At 51.3% G+C, this 17895-nt stretch overlaps 1 protein-coding gene across 1 annotated transcript in view; it reads right to left on the bottom strand.

Moving 5' to 3' along the window:
- NALF2 (NALCN channel auxiliary factor 2) overlaps positions 1 to 3364 on the bottom strand; it is a 28285-nt gene extending 24921 nt beyond the window's left edge. The window contains exon 1 of the mRNA XM_079911076.1: positions 2391 to 3364. Coding sequence (XP_079767202.1) covers positions 2391 to 3248 — 858 coding nt within the window. The 5' untranslated portion in view covers positions 3249 to 3364. The remainder of the gene's footprint in view (positions 1 to 2390) is intronic.
- Between the last annotated feature and the right edge of the window lie 14531 nt (positions 3365 to 17895).

Raw genomic sequence — 17895 nt, 5'->3', positions numbered from 1 at the left:
AAGAGAACAGGCGGAGTTCACTTGAGAGGGAGAGAGAGAGTGAGAGTGTGAAAGCGGCAAGGAGACAAAGGAGGGCAGGGAGGGCCCTGGCCATTGCAAACCTGATGAGAGGCCATGGCCAAAGCGTGAGCTTAGCATCGACGCCATGTGGGTTGGAGTCCTGGCACTTCTGCTCCTTAGCCGACTGGCCTTCGGGCAAACTGCTTGAGCCCCCTGCACCTCAGTTTCCCCATCTGTAAAATGGGGCCCATGATGCTGGTATTACCAGCCTCCCCAGGCAGTTGTGATCTCATAATACACGTGAAAGAGGCTACAAACCCTAAGCAGGACATCACTGCCAGGTATTCTGTTATTCTTACAAAATACTGTCAGCTACCTTTTCCCACTTCAATCTCACAGAAGACTCAGGATGTGGGCAGAGCCAGGATTATTATCCTTGTTTTACGAATGAGGAAACAAAAGCTTAGAGAAGTGAAGTGATGTGCCCAAGGTCACACTACGAACAAGTGGTAGAGATGATCAGGCCTCCTGAATCCAAGATATCAGTCGTCTTTCTCCTCCAACAAACTGCTCGGTAAAAATAATCAACATGAGGGATTATCATTCAGTGCCGGATCAGACAGAGCCTGAAGCCAACTATGACCTGGAGAAAACCCCACGGGAAAGTTGTAGCATGGTCTCTTTTTCATCCTGGAGATTGTGGGAAAGAAAAAGTCGGGGCCACGGGGTTGGAGGGAAGGCCACAAAAGGCAGACATCCTTTATTCCGTCTGCTAGTGGCCCGTGTCCCTCTGCTCGCACTGACATCAAGGGTGTGTGTCTCTATCTCTATATGACAAAATGTGTCCTTTTTCATGTGACAGTACTTCTGCCTGTGTGTCTCTGACATCCTGGGGAGATGTGCATATGTATGACACCTTGTCTGCTTCTGTGGCACCGTTTGTGGGTGTTGACGACCTCTCTCTACCTCTGTGTGACTTTGCCCGGGGTGGTGGTGGTGCTGTTTGGCAGTGTGTGTATGTCTATCTGTCTGTACACCTTTAAGAAGTGGAATATCTCATTTGGTAGTGTGAGTGAGGCAGTGAGTCAGCTGAGGCTGAGGGAGGCGGGAGGGAGACTGCTAGGTTACGAGAACAGGAAAAAGGAGAACGAGAAAGTGAAGTCAGGAGCAAGGAGCTACCCGTTTCCTCCCCAACCCCCTGCCCAAATCCCTAAGGAGCCCACCAAGAGCGTGGAACTGAGCAGAAGTCCGCAGGGGTCACGTCAGATGGAAAGGGGCACTTTCTGTCACTCCCCAAAGCCTCGGAGGGAGACAAGCTAGGCTATGAGACAACTGTCTCCCTCTCCAGCTCTCAGCCCCCAGCTTGAGGATGGGTGAGACCAGCACCCCACCTGGTCTCCTCTTCACTTGACCCTTTGACCTTGCTGTTCTCTTTCCTCTCAGAGGCAGGCCACCTGGCCAGGCTGCACAAACAGAGCAGTAGCACCACGTCCCAAATGTTTACAGCCCCCATACACCCACTGTCCAGAACGACCCTGCTCAGGGTCAAGAAGTTTCTCAACACTCAGCTCTGCCCTAGGCAGGCCCATTCTGCAGGGGCCCCGCCTCTCCTCTGGATGCCCGTCCCCAACAGCCAGTAAGCCAGCTTTCCCTCCACTGCCACCCCAGGGCACTGGGAAAGCACTGGAACTTCTGTAGTGCACCAGCATCCAGTAGTCCTCCCACAAGCTGCTGTGCCCTGCTCCCAGCTCCTTCTCTTGTCAGGGGAGAGGAGCTGGCAGGTACCCTCCTTGGGAGAAAACAGGCACCCTGGGGCTCCACCTGCTTAGACTCTGACTAGCCACCTCAGGTCATATAAGGTCAACAGTGTGCTGTGCCCCATAACCAGGTGCCCCTCCTCTCACCCACTGGCAGGGGCCAAAGGGTCAGGGTTAGGTTGCCAAATAGTCTTCCCCCACCTCTGGCCTTCCCCCTGCACCAGCCAGTCCCAGGACTTTCCATTCCAGCCAAAGAAAGGAAAGGGGCACCGCTAGGTGAGGACGGGGGCTGGGGGAGCCAGAGCCCTCTTTCCATCCCTTTGCCAACCGGGGGAGCCCCCGGACCCCTCCCTCCTCATGCGGGGGGCGGGGCGCGAGAAAGCCCCAGTCAGATGGTGCCCAAAGCCAGAATCAATAGAAGTTGGCCAGGTGGTTACCTGACTTGAATCCCTGAGGCCCTGCTTCCCGGGAGGGTCCCAAGGTAGCACTACCCGTGCCCCACTGAGAACGGTGGGGGTGATGGGGGGAGGTGAGGTGGGTAGAGGGGGAAACCTCCTTTTTTCTCCCGGTCCCACGGCCACGGCTCCCGCCGCCGAAGCGGCAGCCGTTGTGGCCGCGGACGCCAGTCCCTACCTTACAGCCTTTCGTGCAGGACCGGATTGAGTACTCTTCTGCCTGTAAGTATTTATGCAGCACGAGGTCGAACTCGTCATATTTTTCCTGAGCATGTCGGTCGAGCCGCTGGTACGCCTCGATACAGTTGCTACACACCTCCCAGGCCCCGGAGCCCGGGCTAGCCACCAGGGCCAGCAGGTCCCCCAGCAGGGTGTCCAGGCTGCAGTCCAGGCTGTCGGGGCGGTCCATGCCCAGCAGCAAGTCCCAGACCGTGTAGGTGTCGCAAAAGGAAAGAGTGAAGTTCCGAAAGTGGCCTTTGAGCAAGTTTTTTTTGGCGGTGGGGAACTCGGCCGGGGCACGGGAAGGGGAGTCGGGGGGCCGTAGAGGGGGCGCTGGGGTGGTCGGTTCGAAAAGTCTCTGCAAAGATTGCAATTTGGTGCAAGCTGCGTCCAGCCCCGTGGGTTCTGGGACGCCGCCGCAGTCCGGCCCGGGACCGGCGGCGGGGGCGGCTTTGGTCAGGTTGCTGTATCGCGGGCCGCAGGTGCCTGGGGGCGCGCTCGGCTGGTCGGGCGGCTGCGGCGGCGGCGGCAGCACCGCGCGAGGAGGCACCGGCTGCAGCTCCCGGCCGGCCCCCCAGGGCGGCCGCATGGCGCTGCTCAGCTCCCTGGCCCGGGGCCGGGCCCCCGCGCACAGCCACAGATGGTCAGCGAGCAGCACGGTGAAGAAGAGCAGGGACGCCAGGGACAGTCGCCATCGCTGCGCCCGCTCGGAGTCGGCGCAAGGTTTGTCGCTCGGCCTGGGAGCCCAGCAGCAGCAGCAGCAGATAGTCAGCGCGGCGGCGTCTTTCCCGGGCCACATCCAAGCGCCCCTGAACATATTTCAGGGGGGGGTCCGGGCTGGAGGGAAAAGGCGGGCGCGAGGCCGGACGGCCGTCTCGGGCTGGCGGGCGGGCAAGCCGGCTGCGCGCCGCTCCGCGCTCCTCGGCGCCGTCCAGGCTCTACCTCGGGGGCTGCATGGCGAGGCAGGCCGGCCGGCCCGGGGCCCCGCTCAGGCCGGAGTGGCGGGGCGCTCTCGCGCCGTCCCCGCGCCCCTCCCGCGCTCCCTCGCTCGCCGCCCGGGCGCGGCCGCCCGGCCCGCTAGGCGCTGCCCGGCGTCCCGGCGGGGGGCGGTGCGGGGCACTGGGGCGGTGGCGGCTGCGGCGGCGGCGCCGCACTCCTCATAGTGTCGGGCCGCTCAGCTGCCCCGGGCTCAGCGCCACTTCACTCCGCGCCGGCTGCCGCCCGGCTAGCACTCCGCTCCGGCCGTCTCGGCTCGGCGCAGCTCTGCGCCCCTCAGCGCCGCCGTGCGGGCCCGGCCGCCGCGCTCCGCTCCGCTCCGCTCGCCCCGCGCCGCGCTGCTCAGCTCCCGCCCGCCCGTCCGCCCGCCCGCCGGCCGCCCGCTCTGCGCCGCTCCCAGCCTCGCTCGCGCCCTCCTAGGCCCGCCGGCCGGCCCTCTGTTCGGCCCTTCGGGCTTCGCTCGCGCTCCGGCCGTTGGCCGGGGCCGGTCCCGGGCCAGCTCCGCTCCGGCTCCGCGCCCGCCGCTCCCAGAGTTCCGGCTCGGGCGGGCCACCTGGCTCCCGGCGGCGCCACAGGCGCCGGACGCCGACGCGGGGCTTTACTTAGTGCGCCTCTCGCTTCCGCCTCGCGTTCGCACCGCTGTGGCGGCCGCCGAGCGGCACGGCCCCTTGGCTCCCGCTGGCCATGCCCCCTCAGTCTGTCGCCATCTTCCGCTGTGCAGAGAACACCTTGAGAGCCCGTGTGCGAGTGTGTTTGGGGGGGACTGGGGGCGGAGAAAGAGCCACGAAGAGGAGGAGGGAGCGGGACTGGGGCCCCGACTGCGCCTGCGCCTCAGGACTCCCCCCCCCACCCCCCCCCAGCCGGCCGCAGCCTGTGCTGTTTGGGGATGTTTCCAGTCCACCCCCAACTCCATTCACTTCAGCGCCTCCGTTCATCCGCCCGCTCCCCGCGTGTACTGGCCGCACGCTGAGTCCCAGGCCCGGCGCTCCCCCTCCCCCGGTGACCCGGGAGCCCGCCTCCCTCCCCGAAGCAGCCGGTCGCTCCCCCTGAGGGCTAGGGGACTTCTGAGGGTGATTGTTAGAGGCAGAAGGAGGCACCTCCGTAGCGTCTCGCTGCCACCCTGGGTCGCCGCCCCCGTCCCCGTGACTAGGCGACGCTGGAGCCGGCTGCGGATCGGACCAGTCCAGTGTCCCTAACTCCGCTGTCGCCCTCACTGTCCTGCCCCAGGCCAAGGCGGCCCCTGGTGCTGAAGGACAGCTCCCGGCTTAGCTGCTGCAGAGGACAGAGCTTAGAGAGAGTCCTGGAGGGGGCAAGACAGTGGGCTAAGATGGGTAGTAGCGATGGGGTGTCGTTTCTGCCCTTAGTAAGATTTCCACCAGCCTCTCCCCTGTCCTAGCTTCCTGGCTCCCCCTACAGGCTGCTGAGAATAGCTGAGCGAGAGTTAGGGAAGCTGCGCCGCCAGGATGGAACCATGTGCTTGGGGCCCTCACAGAGTCACATGGCACTAGGAACTCAGACGTACAAACGTCCTGCTGCACCACTAACCTTGTTTGGATTCCACCAAATCTCAGACTGATCCGATCGCTTGTTTCCTTTTCTCGTTCCCTCCCACCCCAGTAACTCCCACCTCTAATTTTTGTTAATATTAAGAATACCAACAATAAAGTAGCCTTTGTTGAGCACTTACTAGGTGCTAGATACTGCTCTAGGCACTTTACATTCATTATTTCATTTAATCTTCACAACAGTCTAATTACGTAGGCACTGCTGTTATCTTCATTTACATATGAGGAAGCTGAGGTTTAGGGTGGTTAGGTTGCCTAAAGTCACACAGCTAGTAACCAATGAGGCCAAGAGAGAAACGCAGGTAGTCTGGCTCTAGAGCTTCCCACACTCCAGTCAAGCCCTGGGAAGATGAATGGGTGGAAGATAGTCCTGCCTTCTAGGAAATTGTAGTCTTTATGAGGAATATACAGATGAGGCACATATGTTGGCTACTGGGAGAACTCGTGGACTGGAGACTTGGGTTCAGGTAATAGTTCTACCACTGCACATCCTTTGTGCCCTTGAGAGAGTCCTTTCTCTCTCTGAGTCTCGGTTTTCCCCCGAGTAACACGAGGGGATGCCCAGGGCTGTATGAGATGGGTGGGCATTGTTAGCATTACTCAGAGGTGGGCTGGGGTGGGTGCACGAAAGCTCTCTGGAAGAAGGAGAATTTGAGCTGGTTCCTAAAGAAGTAGCAGAATTTGAGTGGGTGGGTGGGTGGGAAGGGCATTTCAGGTAATAGGAATGCAGGTGAAAAGTTTCAGGGATGAGGAGGAGCTTTGTATGGTTGCAAAGTCACGAGTGTGACAGTTTGGCTGTATTGGTGGTGAGAATTTGTGGGGAAGAGTAGAGGGATTTGAGACAAGGGACAAAACTGTCAGGCATTTGGGAGGCTTATTCATTATATTCCAAGCACTACGCTGGGGACTAGGTAGGAGCCTGAGGTGGATCAGACATGGCGCTGCCCTTCAGATGCTCACAATTGAATTAGGGAGGCAGATATTTTAGAGAAGGAATTGTAACCCAGTATAGTAAGGATGATATGCAAGGGAGGAGAGGTCTCCCTCCATAGAGAGAGGGACTGATCAACTCTGCCAGCGTCCCTCAGAGATGATTTTGCACATAGCCAACTGAGTTGGGGGCATTCATTCATTCATTTATTTAGCAAACATCTACTGAGGACCTGTTATGTTCCAGACACTGTACTAGGCATCAGAGATATAGACATGAGTGAAATACATGTCTTGGGCTGCGGGAGTTTAGTCGAAGTCTTAAGGAATGAGTAAGAATTGGTTAGACAGATGGGAGAGAAGGTGGTGTGTGAAGGATGTCCCAGGCAGAGGGAATGTCATGTGTAAAGTCCCAGGAGCAAAGCCAAGAATGGCATGCTCAGAAACCTGCGAAGTAGTTCATTGTGACTACGTGTGAAATGGGAGCACTGCCAAAAATGAGGCTGACGATTTGGCAGGAGCCAAGTCATGAAGGGCCCCGGGTGCCATGCTAAGTAGTTTGGACTTTATCCCAAGGGTACTAAGAGCCATGGGAGAGGTTGAAAGGTTTTCAGCAGGAGGTGACACAATCAGATTTGTATTTTTAGAAGATTGATTTGGCTTCAGGGATAGAGATTGTGTTGGGTGGGGCAGAGGGTGGGTCCGGGGGACTCCAGGCAGGGAAACTGGTTAGGAGACTGGTTAGTAGTCCAGGTAAGAGTTGTTGAGGGCTGAACAAGGCCAGCAGCAGCAGGGGAGGAGAGAAGAAATGCACATGGGAGGGAAATAACAGGGGTAGAACTGAAAGAACCTAGGACGGGCCTAGATGTAAGGAATCAAGTAGAGACAGGGCCTGAAGAAGGAGGATGAAACTAAAGGGTTCAAATTAGTGACATGGGCACGACTGCCCCTGTGCACCTAGGAACCGTCTTTCCAGAGCCATTCTTTGTTTAGTCCTTGGAGGGTTCAGTGTTCTGTTTAACAAAGAATGCTAATCACCTACAGATACTTAGGTCACAGCTTATTGGCAGGACCACAATGATTGACACCCTTGATTGCCAATGAAAGAGCAGCCTGCCAGGCCTAGGCTATCAGCTCTGAGCACCTCTGGAGCTTTCTGTGAGAAGTCACTCAGGCAAGACTCCCTCCCTTCTCCCCAGCACAGACAGGGTGAAAAAGTGTCTCACAAAGGTCCATTTATCACAGGAGCACAATATAACAATAACTTACCCACACAGTACCCACTGTGCACAAAGGAGAAGTGGTAGCACACCAGGGATCAGAGGAAGTTCTCCTTCTCCCGCTCTAGATGACACAAGAAATTGGGATGGGGGAAGGGAAGGCACTGGCCTCTAATTGGGCCCCTGGAACAGAATAGCCAGGTGGGGAGGGGGCTGCTTCTCCCCAGAGCTGGTGGGCCCTGACCAGCCTTCTTCCCAGCCCTTTCTCTCTACCTGCTCCCAGGTCAGCAGGGGCTAAAGCCAGAGGGTAAAGGTGGGTCACTTCTGAGGGGACCCAGACTGCCCAAGAAGAGTGAGAGAGTGCTCTCAAACCAGGCAGCGGGGAAGGCAAGTTGGAGTAGAGGGAGGGAAAGGGTTTTTCCACAGTGAAATTCCGACAATTAGGCAGAAGTAAAAGTGGGATCCATTTAAAGAGACCAATGTGGTGACACAGGGAGCCTTCTGTTAAGCTCAGATCTTAAAAGGTCATGGGCAAAAGATGGAAATGAGAGCTCGTAATTAAGGGTGAATTTACATACCCGTAGGAAGAGTGTCAGGATGGCTAAAGCACAGCTTGAGCTGAAGCTTGTCAGGTTTTGCCTGATCCCACCCTCTGTCCCTTTCCTCCCTCCATAGTTGGAGTAATTTTCCTCCCACCTGCAGGCTATACCTGTCCTAAGGCGGGAAGGGTTGAAGTCATCCCACCCTGCACGCTAGAACTCAGGATCAAGTAGTCCCTTTGCCACAGGTCTGAGTCTGATCTCAGGTTTCCACTGAGGCCGTCTCCTTGTTCAGTTCTGATCCCTGGCCTTGTCTCATGTTCTGTGTCTGAGTCCCCCAGTCAGAGACCCGGCCTGACCACCAGTCGCCTGTCAAGGCCTAGGCCCAGTAATGCTCTTTTAGTACACCATCTAGGGAGAGAGTCCTGAGCCCAAGCCCCGACCCAGTGGCTGAGGCCTGATGTCTTACTGATGGACTCCTCTGATCCTGCTGCCCACTTGTATTTATAAATGTTTAGATGCCTCTAGTCATGTTTGCCCTCCATTTGGATCCCTGGTTTTCCTATATTATAACCCTATGTCAGTTAGGTGTGCTTTGGGCTGCAAATAATAGACAACTCTACAACCACAGCTTAAATAGATAGATGTGTCTTTGTCTTATGCAACAAAAGTTCCCTGAGTACGTGGTCCAGGAATGGAAGAGCAGTTCAACAATGCCATCAAGACCCTGGCTTATCATCTCCACCATCCTTAGGCTCAGCTTTCATCTATTTGCTTTTTGCCTCATGTTCACAAGATGGCTGCTGCAGCTCTGGGCCTCCTGTCTGTATTATAGACAGAAAGAAGGGGAAACAGCCACAGGGCAAGATGGCTAAGGACAATGGACCTTCTAGAGAGGCTTTGCTTTTTTAGTCAGAATGGAACACTTTCCCCAGTGATATCTACCTGCATCTCTTTGACTAGAACTGTGTCATATGGACACTCCTAGCTACAGAGGAAGCTGGGAAATCCAATACTTTTAGCTGGCACATTGCTGCTCCGAGCGAAGTTGGGATTCTGTAAGTGAGCAAGAAAGAGAAATCCTTACTAAGCAGGCAACTGGAAGCATCTGCCGTGAACCCCAACCACCAGCTGGTTGCCTGGACTACATTTCCTGCAGATACTGGGCTTTGACTGCTGGACTTGACTTCCTCACAGCAACTACAGCTGGTTTGTTCCACTAGCACAGGATAGAAGAGAACTGCCTGGTTTAACAACAGCACATGTGAAAAAGACCTTGATTTGATTGTAAAGTCAATGTGAGCCAACAGAGTGATGATGCTGCCAAAAGAGGTAATTCGATTTTAGGCTGCATTAATAGAAGTATAGAACCAGAACAAGAGAAAAGATGGTTCTGCCCTTCTCTACACTTGTCACATCCCACCTGGAGCACTGTGCTCCATCCTGGACATCCCATTTAAATAAGGATACAATGACAAAGTGCAAGGTGTTCGAAGGTGAGTCACTAGGCTGGTGCATCAGCAGCCACATCATGTGAGGAACACTTGAAAGACCTGGGCTTATTTGGTCTAGAGGTAAACAGGCCTAGAGAAGGAAGGGTCAGAAGTAATTATTCAAGTTAGGGTTCAGAGCCAGGGATATTACAGCAAGCAGGGTAGTATCAAGTGATTAAGTGGGAGAGAGAATCAATAACAATAAAAACAAACATTTATATAGTGCTTGGTATGTACCAGGTACTGTTCTAAGCGTTTAAATGTATTAAGTCACTTAATCCTCTAAGACAACGAGATAGGAACTGTTATTGTCTCCATTTTTCCAGATGAAGACAGACAGGTTAAGTCACTTGCCTAAGGTCACACAGCAAGTGGCTGAATTTGAACACAGGTGTTCATGCTCACCTTACCTCCTCTTGGAAGAGGGCTGGCGATTCTGGGTAATTGCCTAGATTTGACCACCAGAGAGCATTTGCAGCTTGCTTGATTGTTCAGCTGTGGTGAGTAAGTTGGCACAGATGGGGCAGAGAGATATAGGGCCCCATTTTAAGACCTCTAACTCAGGGGATTCCTCTTAGATACTTTGATACCTTCTCAGTCCAAACGAAGAGAAGTAAATGTCCACATCTTAGCCCACCTTGGGCTTTCCCTCTCTTCCAATTTCTAGTGTGAGGAATCCAACCTCAATCCTAGGTTATTGACAGAGTGACCTCACCCTAGACTCTTCCACTCTAGGCTGAAAAGGTAGAGATGGTCAGCCACCTCTGGGGTCACCACTACCCTAGGGCCTGCAGCTCTTGTGGCTGCTACCAACCCAGGCCAAGAGAGCTGGTTTTCTGGCCACCAGGCCCAGAGTCTGATAACTCCTCAAAGATACTAGGACTAAGTCCACCCTGACCCACATTTCCCAAAGTCATCAGTTCACTCCCACAGTGTAAGCCTCACTTCCACCCTCCCACTGATTTTCACATTACTATCAGAGTAGTGATAGTACTACTATCCAATCCATCCCTCCAGTTTTTCTCCATCTTCCCGAGTCTTCCACCAGAGCCCTCTTGACCAGCTGCTCCCTAATCAGCATTCTCAACTTCTTTTACCTAACAGAAACCTAGTTCTACCCAGAGGGCTCTGTTTCCCCTGCTGCCTTCTATGTGAAGGCTGCTTGTTGTCTTGTCCAGTATTTTAGGGTCAGGAGGTAGGGTAGGTGTCTTCCTTGCTCCCCACTACTACTTCTAGACCATTTGTTTTCCTCCCTCTTGCAAAAACTACAGCTCTTTTGAGACTCACATCATGTTGATATATCACTCAATCCTGTTCATTGCTGTCACGTACAGACCTCCTGGTCATAGCCTCCATAGTGAGTTGAAGTCCTAACCCCCATTACCTGTGAAGGTGACCTTATTTGGAAATAGGACCTTTGTAAATGTAATAAAGTTACGAGAAGGTCATACTGGATTAGGGTGGGTCCCTGACTGGTGTCCTTATAAGACAAGGGAAATTTGGACACAGAGGCAGGCAAAGAGGGAAGACGGATGGCCGTGTGGTGACAGAGGCAGATAGTGGAGTGATGGGTCTACAGCGCAAGTCAAAGGATGCCAAGGATTGTTGACAATCACCAGAAACTAGAAGAGGTGCATGGGATAGATCCCCCTTAGGGCCCCTAGAAGGAATCAACTCTTCTAACACCTTGATTTAGCACTTCTGGCCTCCAGAACTATTAGAGAATAAATTTCTGTTGTTTTAAGCAAACCATTTTGTGGTAGATGCTCTTTGTTGAACTGCTCTTCCATCCCTGGACCACGTACTCAGGGAACTTTTGTTGCATAAGACAAAGAAACATCTATCTATTTAAGCTGTGGTTGTAGAGTTGTCTATTATTTGCAGCCCAAAGCACACCTAACTGACATAGGGTTATAATATAGGAAAACTGGGGATCCAAATGGAGGGCAAACATGACTAGAGGCATCTAAACATTTATACACATTTTGTTAGAGCAGCCCTAGGAAATGAATACATGCTCTTTCTCAATGAAGACTTTGGTTTCTGTCTCACTGGCTTTCATTCTCCCCACTGCAAGTCCTGCCATCATCCTAAGAGACTTCAGTGTCCATGTCAACGATTCAGCCATTACTTGGACCTCCTGCTTCCTAAACATCCTCATCTCTTTCACTCCACCTGAGCCACCTACCTCCATTGTCACAAACTGGATCTGCTCCACTATAAATCAGCAATCTCAACTGAGCCCTCAGTACTGTTTCATAATCCTACTAGGTACTAAATTGTTTTAGTGTCTCTCACTCTCCAGAATGACAATTTCAAATCTTCTCCACTCTTTTCTTAAACCTCCAACCCCCGTGTCTCCTCTCTGTCTCTCCCATAGCAGATGACTATGAGAGATAACCTCATCATTTACTTTATCAAAAGATTGAAGCATCAGGCAGGGCCTCTACTTCCCACATTACCTCATCAACATCCTCTGTAGGACTTTCCTCCTGTAATGGTGGGGGAGGTGTCTCTTTTTCTCAGAGGGCCATTCCTTCCACTGGCGTTTTTAGCCTATCCCCTCCCTCCTTCTCACACTACTAACAATACCTTTTCTCTCCTATGTATTCAACCTCTTTCTCTCAACTGCACCCTTATCAGTAGCAGGTAAAACAGTCTCTACCATCTTAAAAATAATGTCACCCTCAACTCCACACCCTCATGCAATTATCAGTCATTCTTCTCCCCTGCCAGAATAAACTCAAAAGAGTTGTCTACATTAACTCCTCAGTCTACTCCAAACATGCTTCCTCCCCATCACTACCCTGAAAGTGCTTTCACTCAGGTCACCAATGACCTTCATGCCATTAAATTCAAAGAATTCTTTCAATCATTATCTTACTTGGCATCTCAGTGGTATTTGACATTATTGACTGCTTCCTCTTTATTGAGACACTTTCTTCCATTAGCCTCTTTGTTCTTCTCCTACCTCTCTGAGAATGCCTTATTGGTTTCCTTTGGGGGCTCATTTTTCTCTAACTGGCTTTTCAATGTTGGAGTTCCTCAAATCTGCATTATATTCTCCCCTTATACTCTTTCACTAGGAAATCTTGTCTATGATCATGTTATGTATCCCATATTTATATCTCTACTGAGATGACTGAAACACAACTCAAGTTCAATACACCCAAGACCAAACCTAGGATCTCCTCCTTGAGATCTGGTTCTTTACCAGTGTCCCCTTTTTTCCAGTGAATGGAATCTCCAACTACCCAGTTATGCAATTCAGAAACCTAGGAGTTATTCTCAGCAATCCCTCTCCCTCATATCCAATCCATCACTAAGTTCTGTTTTACCTCTTAAAAGTTTCTTAGTCCATCCACATCTTTCCAATGACACTGCCAGCCACCACCCTTGTCTACTTTGCTGTCATCTCTCATTTTATCTATTACAGTAGACTGTTCTCCACATATCCATGCTGCCTTCTCTCCAACCCAGAGTGATGTTTTCAAAAGTTAAATCTGCTTGTGTTATCATCTTGTATAACAATCCTCCAATAATTTCCTATGACTCCTAAAAGAATAAAGAACTATTAATATGGCCTATGAGATCCTGTAAGATCTTGTCAAACTTACATCTCTAGCCTCAGCTCACATCACTTTCTCCCTCATGCTCTATGCTCCAGCCATGCTGGCCTTCTTTTAGTTCCAAATATACCATTCATTGTTGGCCACAGGGCCTTTGCACATGCTTTTTCCACTTACTGGAACACTCTCTCCACTTCCCACCTCCATCTGTTTTGCTTGGCTAATCCTACTTAATACTCAGATCTTAGCTCTAGCATTACTTCCTCAAGGAAGGTTTCCTAGACCAGTCCATCTAGGATAGGTCAGGTTCCTTTGTTATATCTCTCAAAGAAATGTCTTCCTTTCTTCACAGTACTTATCTCAGTTGGGCTTCACCCTTATTTGTGTGATTCCTTGGTTTATTACTGTCTCAACCACTACACTCCAAACTTCATCAGAGCAGGAGCCATGTCTGTTTTTGTTTCTCCCTGTTTATCTAGCAGCAAGTATAGTGCTTAATACATAGATGGTCAGTATTTGTTGGATGAATGAATGAATGAATGAATGAGTAAGCAAGTGGATGAATAGACACTTCAAGTGAAACCATCCCCTCCCCATTATAGGGATGTGGCTTTGCTCTAACAGATCTGCTAGCATGACTGTGTTTTAATACCAAACATGAACCACACAATGTAGAAACAGAGGGTCTTTCCCTCATAGTTGCCTCCGGAGGTACTAAATTCTCCTCAGTGAAGGTATCTAAGCAGAAATTGAATGACTTTCTTGTAGTTAAATACCGATAAGAAGAACTTTTTGCCATCCAAGGTTTTATGATTCTAGGGTTTGGTACACAGAAAGGGTAGCTTGAACAAAGAGGATTCAGACACCCTCTGGGATAGAAAAATGGAAAGACATGGAAGAAACCACTTTAGGATCCTAGCCCCATTGACACCACGTTCATTTCCTTCCCTCTCCAAAGAAGTTCTCTTCTAGTCCATATTTGGGAGGACCAGCATTTTTTCTACATTGAGGATTGCTATGGGCGGTGGTTAGAGATTCTTTAACTTCCAAGTCTCTCCCAGTTCTGTCATTCGCTGGCAACCTTGCTTCCAATTTTCAACTTTCCTGCTTAAATTTAAAGCTATTTCCTCTTGCTTCTCATAGTAAGAATGGAAGTACACTGCCCCAGCTATATCCAGAGTTCTTAATAAAGGTTATTGTTTTGGGCTGGATATAAGTCCCCACATTTCACAGTACAGAGAATTGAGGTGCCATCTGTTATACTGTATGTGGGCTACTCTTGTTATTCGGATGTTAAGGGCCTTGTAAGGTTGAGCTGTTGTTAGACTGTAGGGGTCAAAGCCATGCCTCTCAGTGTAGGGGACTGGCTCTCACCTTAACTGTGGGTTAATAAATGGTATCAATCATAATCTTGAGGATCACCTGAGAAAGAAGTATATTTGTCAGAGAGGGAACCAGGGCTGAGGAGGAGGTCTCTAGGACATCTGGGAATCAGGTTTCTGTAATATTGGCTGGGAGGGAACCTAGCCCTCAAATACTTCCTCACTGAAATTGCAGGTGAGAGGTGACCACCCTGTGAACACAGGCCAGGGACAGAGAGGGAAGGGGCCAGGCCTCTGACCCTTTGGAGCCTGGATGTAGTACAGACAGTGTGTCAGTCCCAGAGAAGGGTTAGCCATGGTTGGCTCAGAGATGTTGCTGTGGAAGCTGAGCTGTTTGGGTTTCTGTCATTGCCCCATGCTTCCCCCAGAGTGCTTCAGGAAGCTCTTTGTGCAAATGCTTCCTGCTGCCTCTGCCATGCCCAGGAAAAACCAAAGATTGGCTTCGTTGCCCTCACAGGCCAGAGTGTTAAAAAGAGAGTGTCACATGCCTGGAGCTGGATATGTGGCAGTAGAGTCAATGAGAAAGAGGCAGAGCCCTACCATGGGGCCCACTATAAGGGTCCTGGGAGTGAGAACTTCCCTCCTGCATACCCTCCTTCCCAAGGTCTTCTTTGCTCCAGTCTGAGAGACTCCATGTTCTGTTTTGCTAAAGGATTGACAGTGGTAAGTAAGGTCAGAGTGAGACCTAGGGCCCTAAGGAGAAAGGGGAGATGTAATAGACCAGCATTGGGAGGCAGCCACAGCCTCTTCCCCATGGAGATTCTCTTTTCAGTGCAATGGGTGTCCCATAATGAGGGAAGTGGTTTCTTTATTCACTGGGTAGTTTCTCATGGGTCGACAAGAGACCTATCTATAGAGACAGAAGTAGATTTTCCAGTTGGCATTGGGCAGATGGGGTCTGTCCAGCACTGCTCTTTAGATCCTCTCTGGAGCCAGCCCCCTAGGCTGGGCAAGGCCTTGGTCAAAAGGCTCCTGGTCTGGGATCTGGTGTAGATTGCTTGTGAAGGCCAGAAAGCCCCTCTTTGCAGCTTCCTGCCTCATCAAGCCATAGGGAGCTGCCTAGTAAAGGTGATGAAAGGCAGGACCAGGGGGCAAGGAAGGGCCTCCATCCTCCACAACTCAATACCAAGTTACTGTCTGCCTCACCTTCTGCCACCGGCAGAGCTGAATATAGAAGGGAACTGAGTGGAGGTCGTAAGGCAGCGGAACTGGGCTGAGCAGTAGAGTCCAAGTTACCCTGGATGCTGGTCCATCCGTGATCTGGAACTCTGATGGAAGGAAGACCTGGGTTTCCTAGACTTGGGCTTCTCCCTCAGTCCCTCCCACAACCTGCTCCTGTACCGCTTCTGGCTAGGGGCCCACACCCTGGCATATGCTGCACTTTGGCTCTGTAGCTGTCCTGTCCCCTGGAGGGTCTGTGATTCTCCTCCTTAGTTTTGGGGCATGGTACAGTGATCTAAAAGTTGCCTCTTTCAGCTGGCCTTGTGGTCTCTAGTCTATGGCTCGCACCCTCTTTGGGAAGCAGCACTTTGGTAGTAAAAACAGTACAGACACTGGAGTCAGGCAGGCCTGGTTTTGCCTCCCAGCCCAGCACAAGCCATCAGAGCCTATCAGTTTCCCTATCAGCAAAATGGGAAAAATAGCTACTTCATAAGGTTGTTGTGTAGATAAAATGTCATGATGGCTCTAAAGTGTCTGCTACATGGCCCTTAGTATGTATTAGTCCACCCTGAACTGTTCCTTGTAGGACAAGGTAGGCGTTCCCTTTTCGTCTCTCATGGTGTCTTTATTCTGTTGCTTGAGACACATTCCCTAGCAGGTTATTAAGTCTGGTTCTCAGCTAACAAGAAATTCTCAGAGGGAACAATTTCTGTGTATAGCAGAGACTTGTGGGCTGGGTGCTTGTCTTCATGCCCCTCAGGACAAACATCCTCCGAGATCCAGAGAAAGGGAGTCTCTGTGCCCTTGCTGCTCAGGTATGAGTGGGACAAATGTGTGTGAGGGAGTGTTAGGGGGAAGTGATTCCCACCCTCAGGATAATGAATGCAGAGGGAGAAAGCCCCACAGACCTTCTAGTGGCTATCTCAGAAAGGAGTCAGGAGATAGAGCCCAACATCTTCATTCTCAATCTCCTCAATCTGGGAACTTTGGAAGATGGAAGCTTTGCCATTTTATGTTCATTCCACTGTAACAATTCACCAAACCTAGTACGTGCAACGTGTTGCTTTTGTTACTTCTGTTTTGCCTTGGTGGTAGTCGACAGAGCTCTCTACCTGAGGGTTTTCTTTGGATTTATTTTGGAGGGAGTGCCAGGATGACTTTATCTCACCCTTTAGCCAGCCCAAAGGAGAGTTGTGCCGCACCTAAAAGGATGCGTGCCAATGGCAGCTTTACAGAGGAAAGGAAAGGAGGCTGAATCCCTAGGTCTTCAGGAAGGAAGCCAGTGGATCTCTTGGAGTTGGTGTGAACTTCACACATGGTCTGGGAGCTTAGGAGGAAAAGCAGGTGAGGCTTCTGCAAGGTATCCCTCAGGGAAGCTCAGCGCTTTCAAAGGTTGATCTAAACTCACATCTGGGCCTGTTTGTTGTATCAGCTATGTGGCCTCTTGAGTGGATGCCCTTTGAGGCTCTGATATGTCAGTTATCAGTCTCTCTCTTCCTGTGCTGAAGTCTGAGCTCAGCTCTAGACTATTCCAATAAGGACCTATTTTTCAAGGAGTGCTTCTGGCTTTCAGCTCATTTGTGGGATGTGGATGACCAATGTCTTCTGAGTTTAGTAACTAATTAAGACTCACCCTCTTCCCCAAGAAATCACTGATGATTCACCTTTTTGGTGTACCCAAGGGGAGGGTGAAACTCTTCTCAGAGTCCCTAAATTGCCTTCGTATAATATCTGGGTACCTTAAATTTATGGACCATAAAAGTAAAAAGGTGGCTTTTCCAAGCCAGAGAAACCAACGTGGTAGACATGGAGAAAAGCCATTGCTACAGTGATCTGGGGGTGAAGTTGAGACAGCTGTTCTGAGCAGGAGTTCTTCTAGGCTGGCACAGCTCAGGCTAGAATATCAAAAGTGGGATAATGTTTCTATGTGAGAGTCAGTTAGGGAGGGAAAGATTTCTGTGCACAGACATAGTAAGGACTGAACTAAATTATATGCGAAGAACTGTCTTCCTCCTTTACTATGCTTTGAACTTCTCTACTGTGGTATTTTGGGTCCCCAAGCCTGTTCTAGTGTTCTGGAGCCTTTCATCTTCTCTGACTTCTCTGGCTGCTCTTTGGACCGCCTCCACCCTCTACATTGGGTTTCATATGATTTGGGCTTCAGGGAGGTGATGCTGCCTAGGACTGAGCTGCCTCGGATTGAGCTGACCCAGCATGACTCTGTGCACAGGAGCAAACAGATTCTAACCCAGGAGTTCTGAGTCTAGGCTAAGGGTTCTGTAAATTAGCCTCTGCTGCCCACCCCCCCCATGGTAACTGAGGTTACTTTTTCTCACCTGAGGTGACTTGTGAAAAAAGGCTGTCAGACCTCCAAATTACTGGCCACTTTCCCCAGCCCCTTATAGCTACCTCGACCCTCTCTGCAGTGCTGCCATGAACATATCTCTCTCTTGGGACAGGGGAAAGACACAACTTGGTCAAGTCCTGAGACTGGTAAGATTCAGGCCATCACTGAGAGGGGCTGCTGCCCACTTTGGCCTGTATCCAGGACACCCCCCCCCCCCACATCAGGGCTCTTTTAAGGATGTGGGGAGTGAATGGAGAAAGAA

Source organism: Stenella coeruleoalba (assembly GCF_951394435.1).
Source record: "Stenella coeruleoalba genome assembly, chromosome: X".
NCBI lineage: Eukaryota > Metazoa > Chordata > Mammalia > Artiodactyla > Delphinidae > Stenella > Stenella coeruleoalba.
The sequence above is the reverse complement of the archived record's forward strand: the minus strand, read 5'-3'. Positions and strand labels throughout refer to the sequence as shown.